This window comes from Perca flavescens, chromosome 13 (genome assembly GCF_004354835.1).
Source record: "Perca flavescens isolate YP-PL-M2 chromosome 13, PFLA_1.0, whole genome shotgun sequence".
NCBI classification, from domain to species: Eukaryota; Metazoa; Chordata; class Actinopteri; order Perciformes; family Percidae; genus Perca; species Perca flavescens.
Window position 1 is genome coordinate 27,679,006 of NC_041343.1, and position 15,288 is coordinate 27,694,293.

Genomic DNA, 15,288 nt, shown 5'->3' on the forward strand with positions numbered 1-15,288 from the left:
CACGCACACACACGCTCGCTCCGAGGCACACAAACACACTGGCCTGCCACTATCTTTTTTTTCTTCTCAGAAAGTGGTCTGTCCGGCGTTACGAGGCGTACAGTAAATCAATCCCAGAGGCATTGCATAATAGTTTGAGAGCTGTGTCCAAATACCAAAATAATCACATTGTCAACTGGTCTGATCTGGCTCACTCTGGCTACGGAAAATAAAATCACAAGGTCCCTCTCCCATTTCCAGATAAACGAGAGTGTTTACACTGACCAGCGCTGTGAAGTCGGGACACTGCTGTCAAACGTAATATTGACAGGGAGCCAGTATTTCCTGAGATAAGCAACATCTGGTGGAGCAGTTATAGTCATAATTATGGAGCAATCACATGTCGTGTGCATGCACGTCTGCATTTAAACATAGCCTACTCTGCTTATTTAGATTATTAACCATGTTCTCACTCTGCACAGGTCTCAGTTCTGTGATGAAGAAAGCTTTCAGAAAGCCAAAAATATATACTTTGGTCTTTTTTTTCTTCTTCCATTTAACCTTTACTTGACCAGGAAATAGTCCCATTGAGATCCTGGCCAAGTCAGTAGCATCAAAGTTTCAACACAAAACAGAAAAATGACATTAAACACTAAGAAAATCTGAATGCTGTAACAGGACATGTGCATTCAGTGGTCAGGAAGTCCTTTCTACTATTCTTTCCTTCAGAAAGCCAAAAATATACATTTGACAATTTCTAATGTTATTTAGAATGTATTTTGCAGCTTTTACAACAATTCAAAGTCAATATCAATAATGTAAATTTGTCAATAATCTGTCAATCTATCACCAGACTTTTTTTTTTTTAACTTCATGGGCAGAATAAAATAATGCATGAGGAAATAAAAAAAAAAAAAGTAGATGACACTGTGAGTAAGGGTGTACTGTATTATAAGGTCTAGGCCTTGCCTACATATTCCTTTACAGTGACCTGTCATGGCATGGCCTACAGTGAGAAATCACACTAGCCGTATAACTGAACAACATAAAGGAATTTTAGATTTATTAAAGAAAAATACTTTAGTAACTTAAGTACTTTGCCTTGGTCTATGTGTCAGTAAGGTGCAATTTGCTCGTTTGCTTCAATTTAGTGTTTGCAGATTAACAAGCATACTTCATATACATTTTTTCTTGTAAATGTTTTTACACAATTATAATTCAATCGATAAAGTCCCACTGTGCCCTTGCAGTGGAACTGTTTTTGACTCTTAAAGATGTTTTCACGTTAAGCCCCACATCTCCCTTTGCTATTAACTTCCACAGCAAAGACTCAACTTCTCCTTGTGGTCAAACTTTGATCTAAGTCATCTCATGTAATGGGAACTCTATCACCACTCAAGTACACTTCCCGCTACTATCTGCATTTAACCGCGTTGTTTGTGAGTGCTGTGCCATCACACAGGTTGTTGTTGCCGTCGTTCTTGTTGCGAAATGCGTCTTTTATTGATGTAACAGGTGCTTAGCACGACTGTGGCAGTCAAAATAACACGTCTCCTCCTCTGTTTGGCTTTCAGAATAGAAGCTAAAGTTAGACATCTTTGAGGTTTTTCTGTCACTTGATGGAAGGTGATGCCAATGCATAATGCATGAGGAGAGAGGGAAGACTTCGTCTGGCTGCTTTTTATAGACCAGCAAAGCACTGCTAGTGCACACACACACACACACACACACATACACACACACACACACACACATCCAGAGACGCACACACGCATGAGCCAAACGTCTCACTCGAAACGATATAACCTCTCACAGATCAAGAAAGCCGGAGCAGAGGGAAAACAGGAATCCAGCAAACTGGCAGCATTGTAGAGAATATAAAAAAAAAAAATAGAAAGAAACAACAAGACGAAACAGAAATGTTGACGTGCTATTTTCAGATGGCAGGATCTTTTGATGCACATACCAAAAGAGAGGCAAGGGGAAGAGGGAGCAGCAGGGCTGGTGTTTGTCTCAGAGATGGGCTTTAACAGAAATACTTTATGCATGTGATCTTACACGCTCTCCTTAGTCTTTGTTCCCACCGTTCCAACACTTCAGTGAAAGTGTCTTTAGGTCTAGGTAAAATGAGAAAAAAAAAAGAGTTATCACACGGGGGAGGTGGCGGGGGAATGTCAAATTATTTGCAGGCAAAGCTGAGCTACTTCTGGTTGCAGACTTTGCAAACACCATTTACTTCCCTCAAAAGTGCGGAGTTATTTTCTCCTTATCCCTCTAATCCTTATTTAACCAGGCTGGTTGACTAAGAGAGCACTGTCATTTATAGTAATGACCTGGGGGACTGTAGGGAGCTGCGCATATACCCGCTCACACCTGTGTGCTCCCCAGCACCACCACCGTTCATCTGCTGCGTTTGGCTTTTTGGAGTCTTTTAAAAGTTGCGTATTCAGTTGTCGTTTTCTCTCTGAGAACGCTATAAGAGAATACATCTAGCTTCATTGTTTTGCGAGTTAAGTGGCTGATAACTAACTTAGCACTCTTCCAGCAGCAGCACCAGCAGTTGTGAGATCTTGTTTTTGTGTTCTTTTCCTGTTTGTTCGGTCTTGTGATTCAGTTCAGCTCGCTCTCCGACAGGAACTGCTCGCTTTGAACGATTTGTTCTTAAGTAGCTGAGAAGCTTGAATGCAACACCTTTTAGAAATTGGCGTTTCTGTGTTTTGCCAAGGGGTTCTTTGATATTTTTTTCTTCAGTAAAATTTGCCAGTCTGGGGGATTTGAACTGCAACCTCTGGGTCATATTCTCTCCTCATTGTCACCTCTTACTGAATAAAATGAATTTGTTAGAGGGGGGGGAAGCACTTCACACTGAGTGGAACTGTCGGAGTGAGGTTGAAATGGCTTCCTGAGTAACGCTGTGGGTATTAGAGAGTGAATCCTACCTTCTAAGCTTTGGGGGAATCTGGGTATCTAACTGGGATTAGCTTCAAATAGTGTCTTAGTGCCCAGGAAGCACAATTGGAAGTTACTTGGATTATTCCCCTTTCTATTACCTGAGAATCCCAGGCTCACCTAACCGTATGCGTTGACTTTAAATGGAATCTTAGTACTACATGGTAATCTTAAATAATACAAACTTTACTCAGTATATGGCATTATAACTGCGTTGTTTCAACCTCACAGTAGCTTACTGACGTCACTATCTCCATGTCAGATCTCATTCATCTTCAAGGGACACATGTTGGCGACTGGAGGCCAAAGGATTTATTGAAAATGTTGTCTTTAGAGACACAAAATGCTGTTTGTAGCACCTTCAAGCGAGATGCAACACCATTAGGAGTTTGTGCAATACATTAATTAGCACTGTAGGTTAGGACACGTCTTGTGGGCTAACTCAGACATGACTGATTTGATTTTAATGAAACTTGCAGATATCATTTATCTTAACTACTTTCAGCCAGCTGTCAATTGCACTCATTTTCAAAAATTGCACTGATCAGATTTTGACGAAAGTTGAGAGAAACGATATATATCTGAGGGCCACAATTACAGGTGACCTATCTGCTCCCGATTGGCTGAGACAGGGAATCAAGCAAGGAGACATGTTTACTGTTATTCATTTTTTTCAACGTGATATAGCTTTTTTTTTTTCTTTCTTCTCCCGAGACGCCTTCAGGGCAAAATTCGGGGTGGCAGTGTCGGTGATAATATAAATAACACCGCGAGGATGAAAGACAGTTGCGCTCTCCCTCCCCATCCCTCTGTCTCTCTCCTTTCCCTCTTGCCCTGCTACTCATCTATGCTCAACACGAGTGCCTCGGCGTTTGCGTGTGTGGCTTGAATTTATATGAACGTCTCCCCGCCGGGGGGACAACGGGGGCCAAGTCATTGATATGTGCAGGAGGACTCAGGATAAACAGCCCACGCCGACCGGTGTTACGCCAGCCTGCCTGATACATTTTGATTGAGCAAAGACAGGGGTGGGAGGGCAATGGAATTGGGGAGGCTTAAAAGCAGGGATAAAATGACAGAAAGGGAGCTTTTTTTTCCACTCGCTTCTCCAGACAGCCACAAAATGGACCCATGTAAATGTTTAAGAACCACACATGGTGCCTCGCCAGACAGGATATGTGTGTGTGTCACTGAGCTTTGGAGGAATTCAACAGATAGATGAGGTGCCATGATTTTTTTTTTTCCCCCATCATTGTTCCCACGGGCTGTTATTCAGTTACATCTTGATATGATCTTCCTTTTATTTTCTTCCTGATGATCCCTTTTGTTTCACTGAACCCCACCACTATTCCCCTCTCACCCTCTTACTTCTCCCGCCATGTTAGTCCGTGTGACATGGTCAGCCCCCTAATGGACTGGAAATTCATGTTGAAAATACTCCCTTTGCTCCTCCTCCTCCGTCTCCCTCTGTCAGAAAACCAAAATAAGAGGTGGCGGCAGCACACTGCGCCACTTATGGCCACATTAGGATCAGCCACCAAAGTGTCACTGAATCGCCTCGTGCATCATTTTGCTTTTGTTCACCATGACAGGGAGTTGTGTGTGCGGCTGTGGTCCTTTTTCTGCCCTGTGCTTTTATCCCCAAATGGATGTATTGGTTGGGCTCTTACTTCTAGAGTGCATTATCTCACTTATACCATGGATAATTTTTAAAACTCAAGTCTTTTTATTGACCTTTGTTTGCAGTGCAATGCTTATTGACCTGTGTTTGCCATTAGCATCCCGTTACATGCTCTGTTACTGCCTTGCAACTATGCCGGGTAATTGTTGCCTGCTCCTGTCTTTGCGCTTATGCTAGCTTCACATTGTAGCTCCATCTGTATCTTGGATATGTATTGGAATTACTATACATGCATTATCGTTACAGATACTATATGCATCGTACAGTTTAATAATCAGGTCTACAGTATAAATGTAGTGTTTGATATGTTTGCACCTGGTACTCATTTAGAACCACAATGTGACAGCATGTTGAGGGTAGATGCGGTGAGTAGCCTTGAGCAGGTATTAACACTCAGGGTGAGGCAAAGGTGATGTGAAAAAATGATGGGTTTTATTATCAATGACCCAATTAAGGCCCATAAGCAAAAATGACAATAGAAAAAATTAACAAAATTAAGGAAAGCAACTAAAAAGCACTTTCAAAAAAGATAAAATTGACTTGAGTCAAAACAATCAGAAGTATAAATACACAACTATTCACTAGTAGACCTCAAATCAGGTTTAACTTGGCAATCATCCAGCAGACTTACGTCCTACTACCTTCACGTACTCCAGCTCTGTTCCCCTGAGCAAACACATGGCCACCCTATATAGCCTGACGCCAACCCCTCAAATTGGAACATACCAACATGTAAAACTCAGGGGTGGCTCAGGTGAGTAGGCCGTAATGGCTTCATACAGCAAACATAAATATACAACAATCTAAATAGATACAACATATAATTTATACAATTGGTATTACCATTAACCACAGCCACAAGGTATGTTGTTGGCTGTAAAATATAATACACCACAAGTCATGTTTGTGACAATCTATAGCTTTTAAACAATAAACAATGATAGATGCATTTAGCTAGGCCTATCAAATAGTAAATCACTGCAGCAATAGATGTTAAAAATTTGTGCACAAAACTACGGTATTAATATAGGGAATTAGATAAATGACAGACAATATAAAACCAGTATAAATAACCGGACATATAGACAGTCAAACAAACATGTACAATCAACATTCTTCACTCAGTCTTTGAGATTAAAACAGGTAGCGCATCGCTACCGTGACGGCAGCTATGCGCCCCGTCACACGGCAGCATTACCATTTTGGACATTAGTCTACAATCTGACAGTTGAAATAAACCTAAAATTAGCAGTAATAGCATGTTACCATAGCTTACTAATAGCTTACAGCTAACACACACTTAGCATGGTTTGTTATGCTACCAATAAACCTGAAGTAAGTCCACCAAACCTAAACCAACGAATTTAAATGTTAAATAATAAAAAAAATCGAGGCGGCATAGTATTGCGATATTTTCTGTGGCAATACTGTATCGATACATGGACGGCGAGTATCGATCTTTTATTACATAAATTGCACATGAGAATTTAACCTTTCAGTACTAGAATAATAAGACCAGTTGCTTTTTCAGTCCACTAGATAGAAAATTGAAGTGAGGAACAAACCAGAGACATTTTGTTTTCAGACAAAACAGATGTTGACAAAGTTTTGCTTTGGGGTAAACAATTTGAAGTTGGGAAAAAGCTCATGAATTGCAATATATCCCATAATATCGCAATATGTTTAAAATCGCAATATTATCGTATCGGGACATAAATATCGGGAGAATATGGTATCGTGGGGCGTCTGGTGGTTCCCACCCCTCATCTGTAGTCATCTACACAATGTTCCACAGCTAGAAATGTCCTTTCCCCAATTATCAGCTCTTTTTCTTCTGACCAACAAAACTAATGAACAAATAGCCACACACACGCAGCACAAAGCCTTCCTTCAATTTACCACCTCTTATCAATTGCTTTCTTTTACCTTTTAGTGTTTTCTTCTCTCCATCTTAACCCCCCCTCCCCCCGTTCCTCTCTCTCTCCAAAGCTTTTATTACGAACATCGTTTCAGGTTGTTTTATAGCTCCCTTCACAAATAGAGGATGGAGGAAAACATGGAAAAATAAAAGATGTAAGGATAGATCAGGATAGAGGACAACACTCAAGGCTGCTGAGGGAGAAATAGATTTTAAGCAAGCAATGAGACCTGAGTGCAAGTCGTCGAGCATGGCTCCGTTTATTTGTCAAATAATTTGGCGATATAAAATGGGTATGTGAGCCAAAGAGGATATCGGCAAAAGTTGCAAGCGGAGTCATTTGATTTAAAGAGTTTTGGCAGTAGTTCCAATGCCTCTGTTAAAGCTCAATCATATGAAATCTGGATGATCACGGACCACGGAGGTCTTTGAGTTATTGTATTTGTTGCAGTTTAGTATCAGTAGATCATCTTATTTTGACTTTTTTAACGGGGGTATATTACAAGTAGAAGAGCAGGTGGGATGCTTGGGTCTTTATTTCTCCAAATGCAGTGCTAGTTATGATGTATGGCCAGCCAAGTCCAGCGGCAAAATTGGAAAAAAAAACTTCTGAATTACACGAGGCAAGCTGTTACGGCTCAATAACCCAGGCCTGTAATCGGCTCACATTTCAAACACACACACTCGCATTCAGACAGCCTTCAGTTGGGCTGGATTTTACGAGGAAGCACACCGCACGAGGTGATCAGCATATGTTTTGTTGACATAAATTTAAAATTTATTGCCGTTGTCAAAAGTGACTGTTGGACAAAGTCGATTATTAACTGAGTAAATGGCCTGAGAGAGTTTTATGTGAACTTCCTTAATGACTGCAGTCAGTCTGTTTCAAATCACCCGTCCTCCCTCCCCCCCCTCCTTGCATCTATTTCAGAAGCAAAACATGAAAGCAGACACGTTATGATGGGATTTGAGAGTGTGTGGAGAGGTCTATCCGAGCTAAATCACTGAGCTGGGCAATATGTATTTTAGTATCCTTTTACATATCATTAAATCTTGTCGGAGCTGAATTACAGTATATTACTAGCTCTGCTGAGGCACACACAGCATTTCAAAGGGTACTGAATTATTATATTTCACAGGTGTGTGTTTTTGTGTTCACCTTTGTCTGTCTACAATGAACTATGTTTCATAAAGGTTGGGGTCTGTCATCAGACCAGATGACAGGCTCAATTTTTTGGGAGGGGTTTGAGCCAGATCACATTTCATCCTCCGGGGCAAGTTACAAGTACAGTTACATCTGACGAGTCTTTGTGGGTGTGGACTTTGGCTGATTCGGGCTGAGAATCAGTTTGCTACGCTCAGGTTTAATTTTAGCCCTTGTCACCAGCTGGAATTGGACCATTGTACCTTTACCCTGGTTTTGGTGCTTTATCCATCATGAGTCTGGCATGAATCTGGAAGCCAAGTATGCCGGATATAACAGCTTAATCCCCCCCCAAACCACTGGCACAATGCCACTGCAATACAATTCAAACATATACTGTATATATTATCTTGAATTTCCCCTTGGGGATCAATAAGCTATCTATCTATCTATCTATCTATCTATCCATTTTGTCATTACTTTTCATGAACACAAAGACATACTTAAGAAAAGAAGCTTCATACGCTGTTGACTAAAAACAGTTAAATGCCAAAAGGAAAGGGTGTCATTAGTGTTTCAATAGGACATACTGAGTCCTCAACCTTCCCTTTAACAGACTGAATTGGTGGAAAGGTGCTGGTACCATTCTGTTGAACAACAAGTAATGTGCTGTTTCAGTGGGTAGCGCTACGTATTGCACTTAGATTTAACACACTCAGCTAGCGACATACACACCGCACTTTGCTCATCAACACTACATTTACAGTGAAAATACATGGCATTGCTTCCACTTCGAGTGGCCTTAATAAGTCCATCCATACCTTATCAGTGCTCTGTCTGGGGGGCACAATGGCCAGATTGAGGAGGGACACAAAAGGCCTTTGAAAGGCTTTGTGCTCTGTGTGTGTTGTGTTGTGGTTTACCACTTGCCTGTGTTTCCCCCTTATCGGAGTGAAAGCATTCGGCTACATCACCTGTGATTCCTTTAAAGGAAAAAAATCTGGTTCTATTCTTTCGTCCATTTTGTCTGTTGTGGGTGAATTTCTGTCATTCATGTGGATGATTAAAAATCAAAAATTACATTACGCCAATCATAAAGGGAAGAATCCCAATGTAAAAGTGGCAGAGATGTCATTTTCTTCACTGAAAGTTTGCCTCAGTAGACCAGAATGCAATGCAGCTATATAGTGTGAGGGACAATAAGATCCAAGCGGTTGTATTTATATAGTTGCCGGTTGTATTTAGCCACTACAGAGCTCCGGGACGCCGGCTACCAGCGGCAGCTGTTTAACCACCAATAGGTGACTGTGAGCCGGCTACAGGCACCGCCAGATGACAGTCCTTTCAGGGGCCGTGGTAGTTGAGTTAATCCAGTAAAGTGAGCGTCATCCGGCGCTGACAGTTAAGTTTAGGCACCAAAACGACTAGTTAAATAATAATAATAATAATAATCTGATCAAATATCTGATTTAGATTGAAACACTCCCGAGGAATGAGCAAGCGTTTCCTGGGTGAAAGTATTTTGTTTTCGCCGCATAGTGAACTCCGCTCTCCGGCTTGAAAGCGCTGTGATTTATGTTGACGGCACGTTGTGCTATTTCGTTCTGAGATTATTTTCCATTGGATATTGAAGTGCATAAGTCTTTTGGCATGCCTGGTTGAGTGGCACTCTATTCATGGTACTAGACGGGGGATTTCATTTTTACATGTTTTGTTTTGCATGATCAAAAAACACCCCCACCCCCCTCTGCTTTCTTCACAAAGGGTTAGATTAGGTTACATTAACAAAGGCCTATTAAGTTTTTTGTCGAGTTCCACATAGTCTTACATTATGAAAAGGACCTGGCGACGCAGATACCCATAACCATAGTAACTCACTCTGCCTGCACGCACAAGGCAAGAGAGGAGAGGGACGCTGCTCTGCTCACAGTGACATGTTGGATGTCAGCGATGTTCCCACTCAGATCAAAGTCTTTTATAAAATGACAATACTTGCTAAATGAAAATATTCCTCTCAGTCATCCTTCATTTAACCTTTTGGCTAGTAGCCGACATTACCTGACCTGGTCCTGACCTGCCACGCGCTAAATTATGACAAGCTTACACGTCGGATCATCATATAAGACCTACTTTGGACAAAGAACTAATCACGGGTAACGCAGTAACGCAGCGTTACTTGGATTAGTAACTGTAATATCATTTTGGAAATTGTCATCCCTTACACTACTCTTTACTGTGGAAAGTAATAGTATTACAGTAATATATTACAAATGAATGTGGTCCTGCTAAAACACAAGGCTGTAATGCAATTGCTATTGATTTGTCAACTATATATATATATATATATATATATATATATATATATATATATATATATATATATATATATATATATATATATAAAACCAGCGGCAGCCTGATCACACTTTGATGCTATATTGTTATGCTTGCTACTGATTGAAAGAAATATATTCAGATTGCTTGGCTGGTTATGGAAGGGCATTCTGGGAGAAGTGGAAATCTTTTAACATCATGATATAAATCCTGGACTGAATGTACCGTCGTAGGTTTATATCTAAAAACGTAACAGTATCAATTCCTTTCTCAGTTGTGTCATTCCTGTCTTTGTGTCACTTTCTCTCCCTTTTTAAGTGTCCTTCTTTTCCCTTCTGAGGGCATTTGGCATTTATAGAGCCTTTTAATCACTCTCTGCCTGCCAAAGGGCTGTCACTCTGTCTTTGGTTTCCAGGTTCTCTCCACAAATGCTAACCACTGCTCTGGCTATCATGACTTTTTCAACCCCAATGCATTTTTTCCCCCACATCTCAGTTTTATTTTTTTTTACCACCCTTCCTGTCAGGTTTTCAAGGATGTTGTGCAGCAATTAATAGTCACTGAAGGCAAACTAGACTTCATTTCTTAGTAACTCCTTTAGCCATGGCCATAAGACCCGCTATAATCCCTCTCTGCCTGTCTCGGTCTCATCCCCGCTCTGTCTCTCCCTACACCGCTAGAGGCACATAAAGCTGTAAATCAATTTGCATTCGACATCTGACATCAATCAGTCATGTTTTGGGAGAGTGGCACCACCTCCTCCTCTTGGGCTTTGTTGAGAGACGCTAAGATGGATGGCTGTCATCTCGCCCAAGTTGAGCAGATCTCTTATCAAGGGCATTGTTTCCCCGGGAATGCACTTGGCTGATCACTCTGCGCCACCTGACTCATGGACACAGACTATAAAATCCTTCTGTTTGACGTTGTCTTCTTTTGCCTGCCAGAAGCATACACTATACCTAAGTATAGAAACGTGCACTTGTCCTGTGCAAATATTTTGTCAGCTTTGCAGTTCAACATTATAAAAATCTAGAAACACGCTGATCAAACCAAAGCCGTATCAGTAGCTTAAAGAGTGTTTTTTTTTTCACCATCTTGATTTAAGCTGCCGTAGCATTATTATCAAAAAGGAAACACTTGTTTTTGGCACCAACCCATATGACCAGATAGATGGGTTTGCTCCAAATACAACACACAGGAGCATTTTCCTAAATTAGCGCCCCTACCTGTGGCAGCAGATCAACATGTCCTCATACCTAAACGGAACGGTTGCAGTTTTAAAAATGTCCCTTTAGTTAGGTTAAGGCAACTAAACCACTTGGTTAGGTTTAGGATAATATCGGGACTTGCGTTAAAATAAATAAGTTTGTTATGTTAATTAAATTCTATACGTAATTACATGACGTTGCTACGTGCGTAACGTAGCAGAATGTTACCTACAAGTTAACTTGCGTACATGAGTTAACCCTCTGAGGTCTAAGGGTATGTTCACACATCTTCTTAAATGTAAGAGGAGGTAACCTTGCTCCTTATGACCTCATAAGGAGAAGATTCCAGATCGGTCCATCTGAGCTTTCATTTTCTCAAAGGCAAAGCAGGATACCCAGGGCTCGGTTTACACCTATCACCATTTCTAGCCACTGGGGGACCATAGACAGGCTGGAGGAACTCATATTAATGTTAAAAAACCTCAGAAAGTAACATGTTCATGCCATGGGACCTTTAAGGTATTTGCATAAAACCAATCAATGTGTTTCATATCAAACTGTTCACAACAAACTCAGCTTTCCGTATAGTGATGCCCACATTCTTTCTAGAGCAACATGTAAAGAAACGTTGATGTTCGCTTTTTGAAATTTCTCATATCTCTTTTGAAAACAAACCTTAACTTATGTTGTGTTTTACAAATTGTTTCGGTGCTTGAAATGAGTTCACCAAAGTGTTAATTTAAATAGTAAAAAAAATTCAATGTTAAAAAATTGCCAGTGCGTCTTTTGTCTTCAGAGGGTTAAAATATGTCAATGTTGACTTTCAAGTTCGCACTGGACACGAACAGCGCCTTCTGGGTCAAAGTCCTGTGTTTGTTCGACCCATCTATCCACCGCGACCTCCTCCTTCTTCATACCAGGTGACCTGACTTCGTCATTATTACTACGACCACTAGAGATCGCCGCCTAATAATAAACTTAACCATGCACCGTAATAAGCTGCTTGTAAAAATTACCTATGGGGTCGTTTTTGGGGGAGCACGTCTCGTTTTTGGAGCCTCGCTGTGAAGGGCAACGGTTTAAATGTGCGGAATCTGAAACGCCACCAACATGACAAACAATCATTACAGTTGTGGGTGTGTGAACTTTTGTAAACCTTACTCAAGGTGAGGTATTTGAAGTTCTCAGGAGGCTTAAGGCACTGTGGCAGTTTGTGTCACCCTTAATTGCTTTAGAGCACTTTCAGATATCTCTCAAGAATAATATGCTTTCTACTGAGCCGTCGGGTCTTTGAGGATTTCGTAACAGAGAGAGTCGTGCGGCTAGACTTTCTGTTGTCAGATGTTATTTAGTTACCTTACCTTCAAGGCCTTTACCACATAATCAAATATTGAACCTTGGTCTTGTCTGACCTTGTGCGCTTAAACTATGTTACAACCTAATGACTGTCTGTTTGGCAAAAAGACAATCCATTGGAGATCAGATTTTGCTTCAAGCTATACATCACCTTATAGATTAGAGAGCAGTAGTCAAAAACTGGCCCATAAATGGTTCATAACACTAAGTAGCTGTCTTGTGTGTTTTTGCTTGAATAAATCATTCTATTTCACTTAATAGCTCCTTATCCATCTGCAGCACTTGAGATGTAGGTAGTTGATAATGCCTCTGCTTGAATAGCGTCTTGTGATTTACAGCACCGAGTCATGGTCTGGTGTTCCCTGCAGAAAGAAATGCGTTGTTTGGTTGGCTTGTTACATTGATGGTTATTGTTTATGTGCTGATGTATTATGACTGATGGGATGGGACATTTTTGAAATTGCTTAGTTATTTGCTAAAAAAAAAGAAAAGCTCCTTTGTTTGGGACACAAACATCATGCATGCACCTTAAGCTTTGCCTGGTCAAAACAGAATGGTTTAACAGAGTCCAGACCATAAAATGTTTGTTCTGCTCTTTGTCTCTTTGTCAACAGGAAGATGCACAGTGGAATGAAGACCTACGGCTGTGAGCTGTGTGGAAAGAACTTCCTGGACAGCCTCCGTCTACGGATGCATTTGCTTTCTCATTCAGGTAAAGAAATCAAACCAACCCAAAAACCACAACCCCACACGATGATCACTGTTGAGCTAGCAGTGCGCTCTGGTTTCATTGCTTGGTTTATTGCTGGTTGTAGGGAATTACTGATGGGATTTTTTCTTTTTTTTTAACAAGAACATTTATTACTGCTATTACATTTTAGCATTATTGTTTCAAAAATAAACATGCTAAACATGCAAAAGCAGTGGCATGGTCCTTTAAAGGGAGAGAGAATCTCTTTTTCTTGCAGATTTATGCTCTTAAACCCTGAAGCAAGGCCTGACTTAAGCTTTTACTCTTACATCTCACAAATGGGGTTTACAACCATTCACAGATTAAAAGGGATTGATTTACTATGAATACATTGTACAACAATCAGTATTAAAAACAAATTTTAACATATCTATTTACAATAGATTTTAACTTTGAAGTTTCTGCAGCCCAAGAGCTGCACTGTAACAAATTGCTGTAGTTTCTACAGTCAAATTTTACAGTTACTTCTTGTTCTGACATTTTACAAAGTTTAGCTGTATATCGGAATGCATTGTGGGTCCAAAATAATTACACTAGCTGACATTTTTCAAGGATAGCTTGCCTTACACATGCTTTATTTCACTATAAATAAATAATTAAATTAAAAATGTGAATGTAAAGCATACCCCAATTCCAGTGATGTATGGATGAAAAAACTCTTCAGCCCAGTAAAGCTGAGCAAACTTAACCAAAGAGGTGCCTGCACATCGTCATCCTGTAGCCCTACACGTCGGTGACATTAGAGGTCGGAAAGGCAGTACAAGTCAGAACACAGGATACATTGATTGGTCCAGTTTGACACTATTACACCCACTCCAAAACACACACACATACACACACCCCAGCAGTCCCGGTGCTCTGAGCCTACTTAGCGCAGCACTGTTTTAATGGCATGGGCCGTCTTTTATAGGCAGCAAAGAGCTCCTCATTCCTAAAGCCCTAAGTGCAGATGGTTTATTGAGACACTGTAAAAGCCATGGGACCTCTGAGGGAACCCCTTCTGCACACACACACACACACACACACACACACACACACACACACACCCCAAATCCATGTGTTGACGTTGGCCCAGATATTGAGCAGTCTGTACAATACTCTGTATGTTTTCCAATAGGTCCCAGTAAGTGGTCTGATTTGTCTACTTGGCATTAATGTTGTTGTCGGTGGTGGGGGATACACCCCACCCCTCAGCCAACTACTGACAGTAGGCAGAGAACGATAATTGCCAGGATCATTTGTTTGTTCGTATCTCACCCAAACCTAAACAATGACTGAGATGGATGCTGACACTCCTGCTATGTTGTGACAAAGATGAATGAGAAATTCACGCTGTGCCAGTGAATTGGCTCAGCACACAACTCAGCGTGTCAAACACAAAAAGTTGCTCTGAGGAAATATTCACTGTTTATTTTAGAATTACACCCCATTTCCAGAGTCCCTGCTGCAAATGCGTGCTGCTCTTCTTCTCACTCACTTGTCAAAGCAGAAAGAAGTCGCAGACGCTCTGTCACAGAAACACGTTGGGTACTAAATGTTTTGGCGAATGTGTCTCGCAGTGTGTTGCCCCGCTACGTGCTCCACCTGACATATAGTCCAGCCCTAAAGCCTCTGTCCTCCTGGAGCCGGCTCCTATTTTGTGTAGCATCATATTGTGCAATCATTTTGCAAACGTTTTCTTTAAGTCCGGTGATATGACTGTGGACAGTTTATGAGTGGAAACTGAGGGTGAGTCGAGGTAATCTCGTGCACAGACAAGTGTGAGCAGCTTTCTGCATGCTCCAGTGGAGATTAGCCTTAAAGAGCCATGCTCTGGCTGCTGACATCGATCTAAATGGCAACACTAAAACCTATAACTTGTGTTTTGGGAATTTGTCATTGTATTAGTTGTAGTAGTTGACAGTAACCGTTTAAGGCAAGTACATTATAGGCTATCTCTGTCCATATAAATTACCATTGTTCATTAGT

At 40.9% G+C, this 15,288-nt stretch overlaps 1 protein-coding gene across 7 annotated transcripts in view; it reads left to right on the plus strand.

Annotated features, from left to right (window-relative positions):
- The window catches only part of zbtb16a (zinc finger and BTB domain containing 16a), a 157,416-nt gene that overhangs the window by 51,075 nt on the left and 91,053 nt on the right, over positions 1-15,288 (plus strand). For all 7 annotated transcript variants that reach the window (XM_028596439.1, XM_028596441.1, XM_028596443.1 and 4 more), the window contains one exon: positions 13,184-13,281. In XM_028596439.1, coding sequence (XP_028452240.1) covers positions 13,184-13,281 — 98 coding nt within the window. The remainder of the gene's footprint in view (positions 1-13,183; positions 13,282-15,288) is intronic.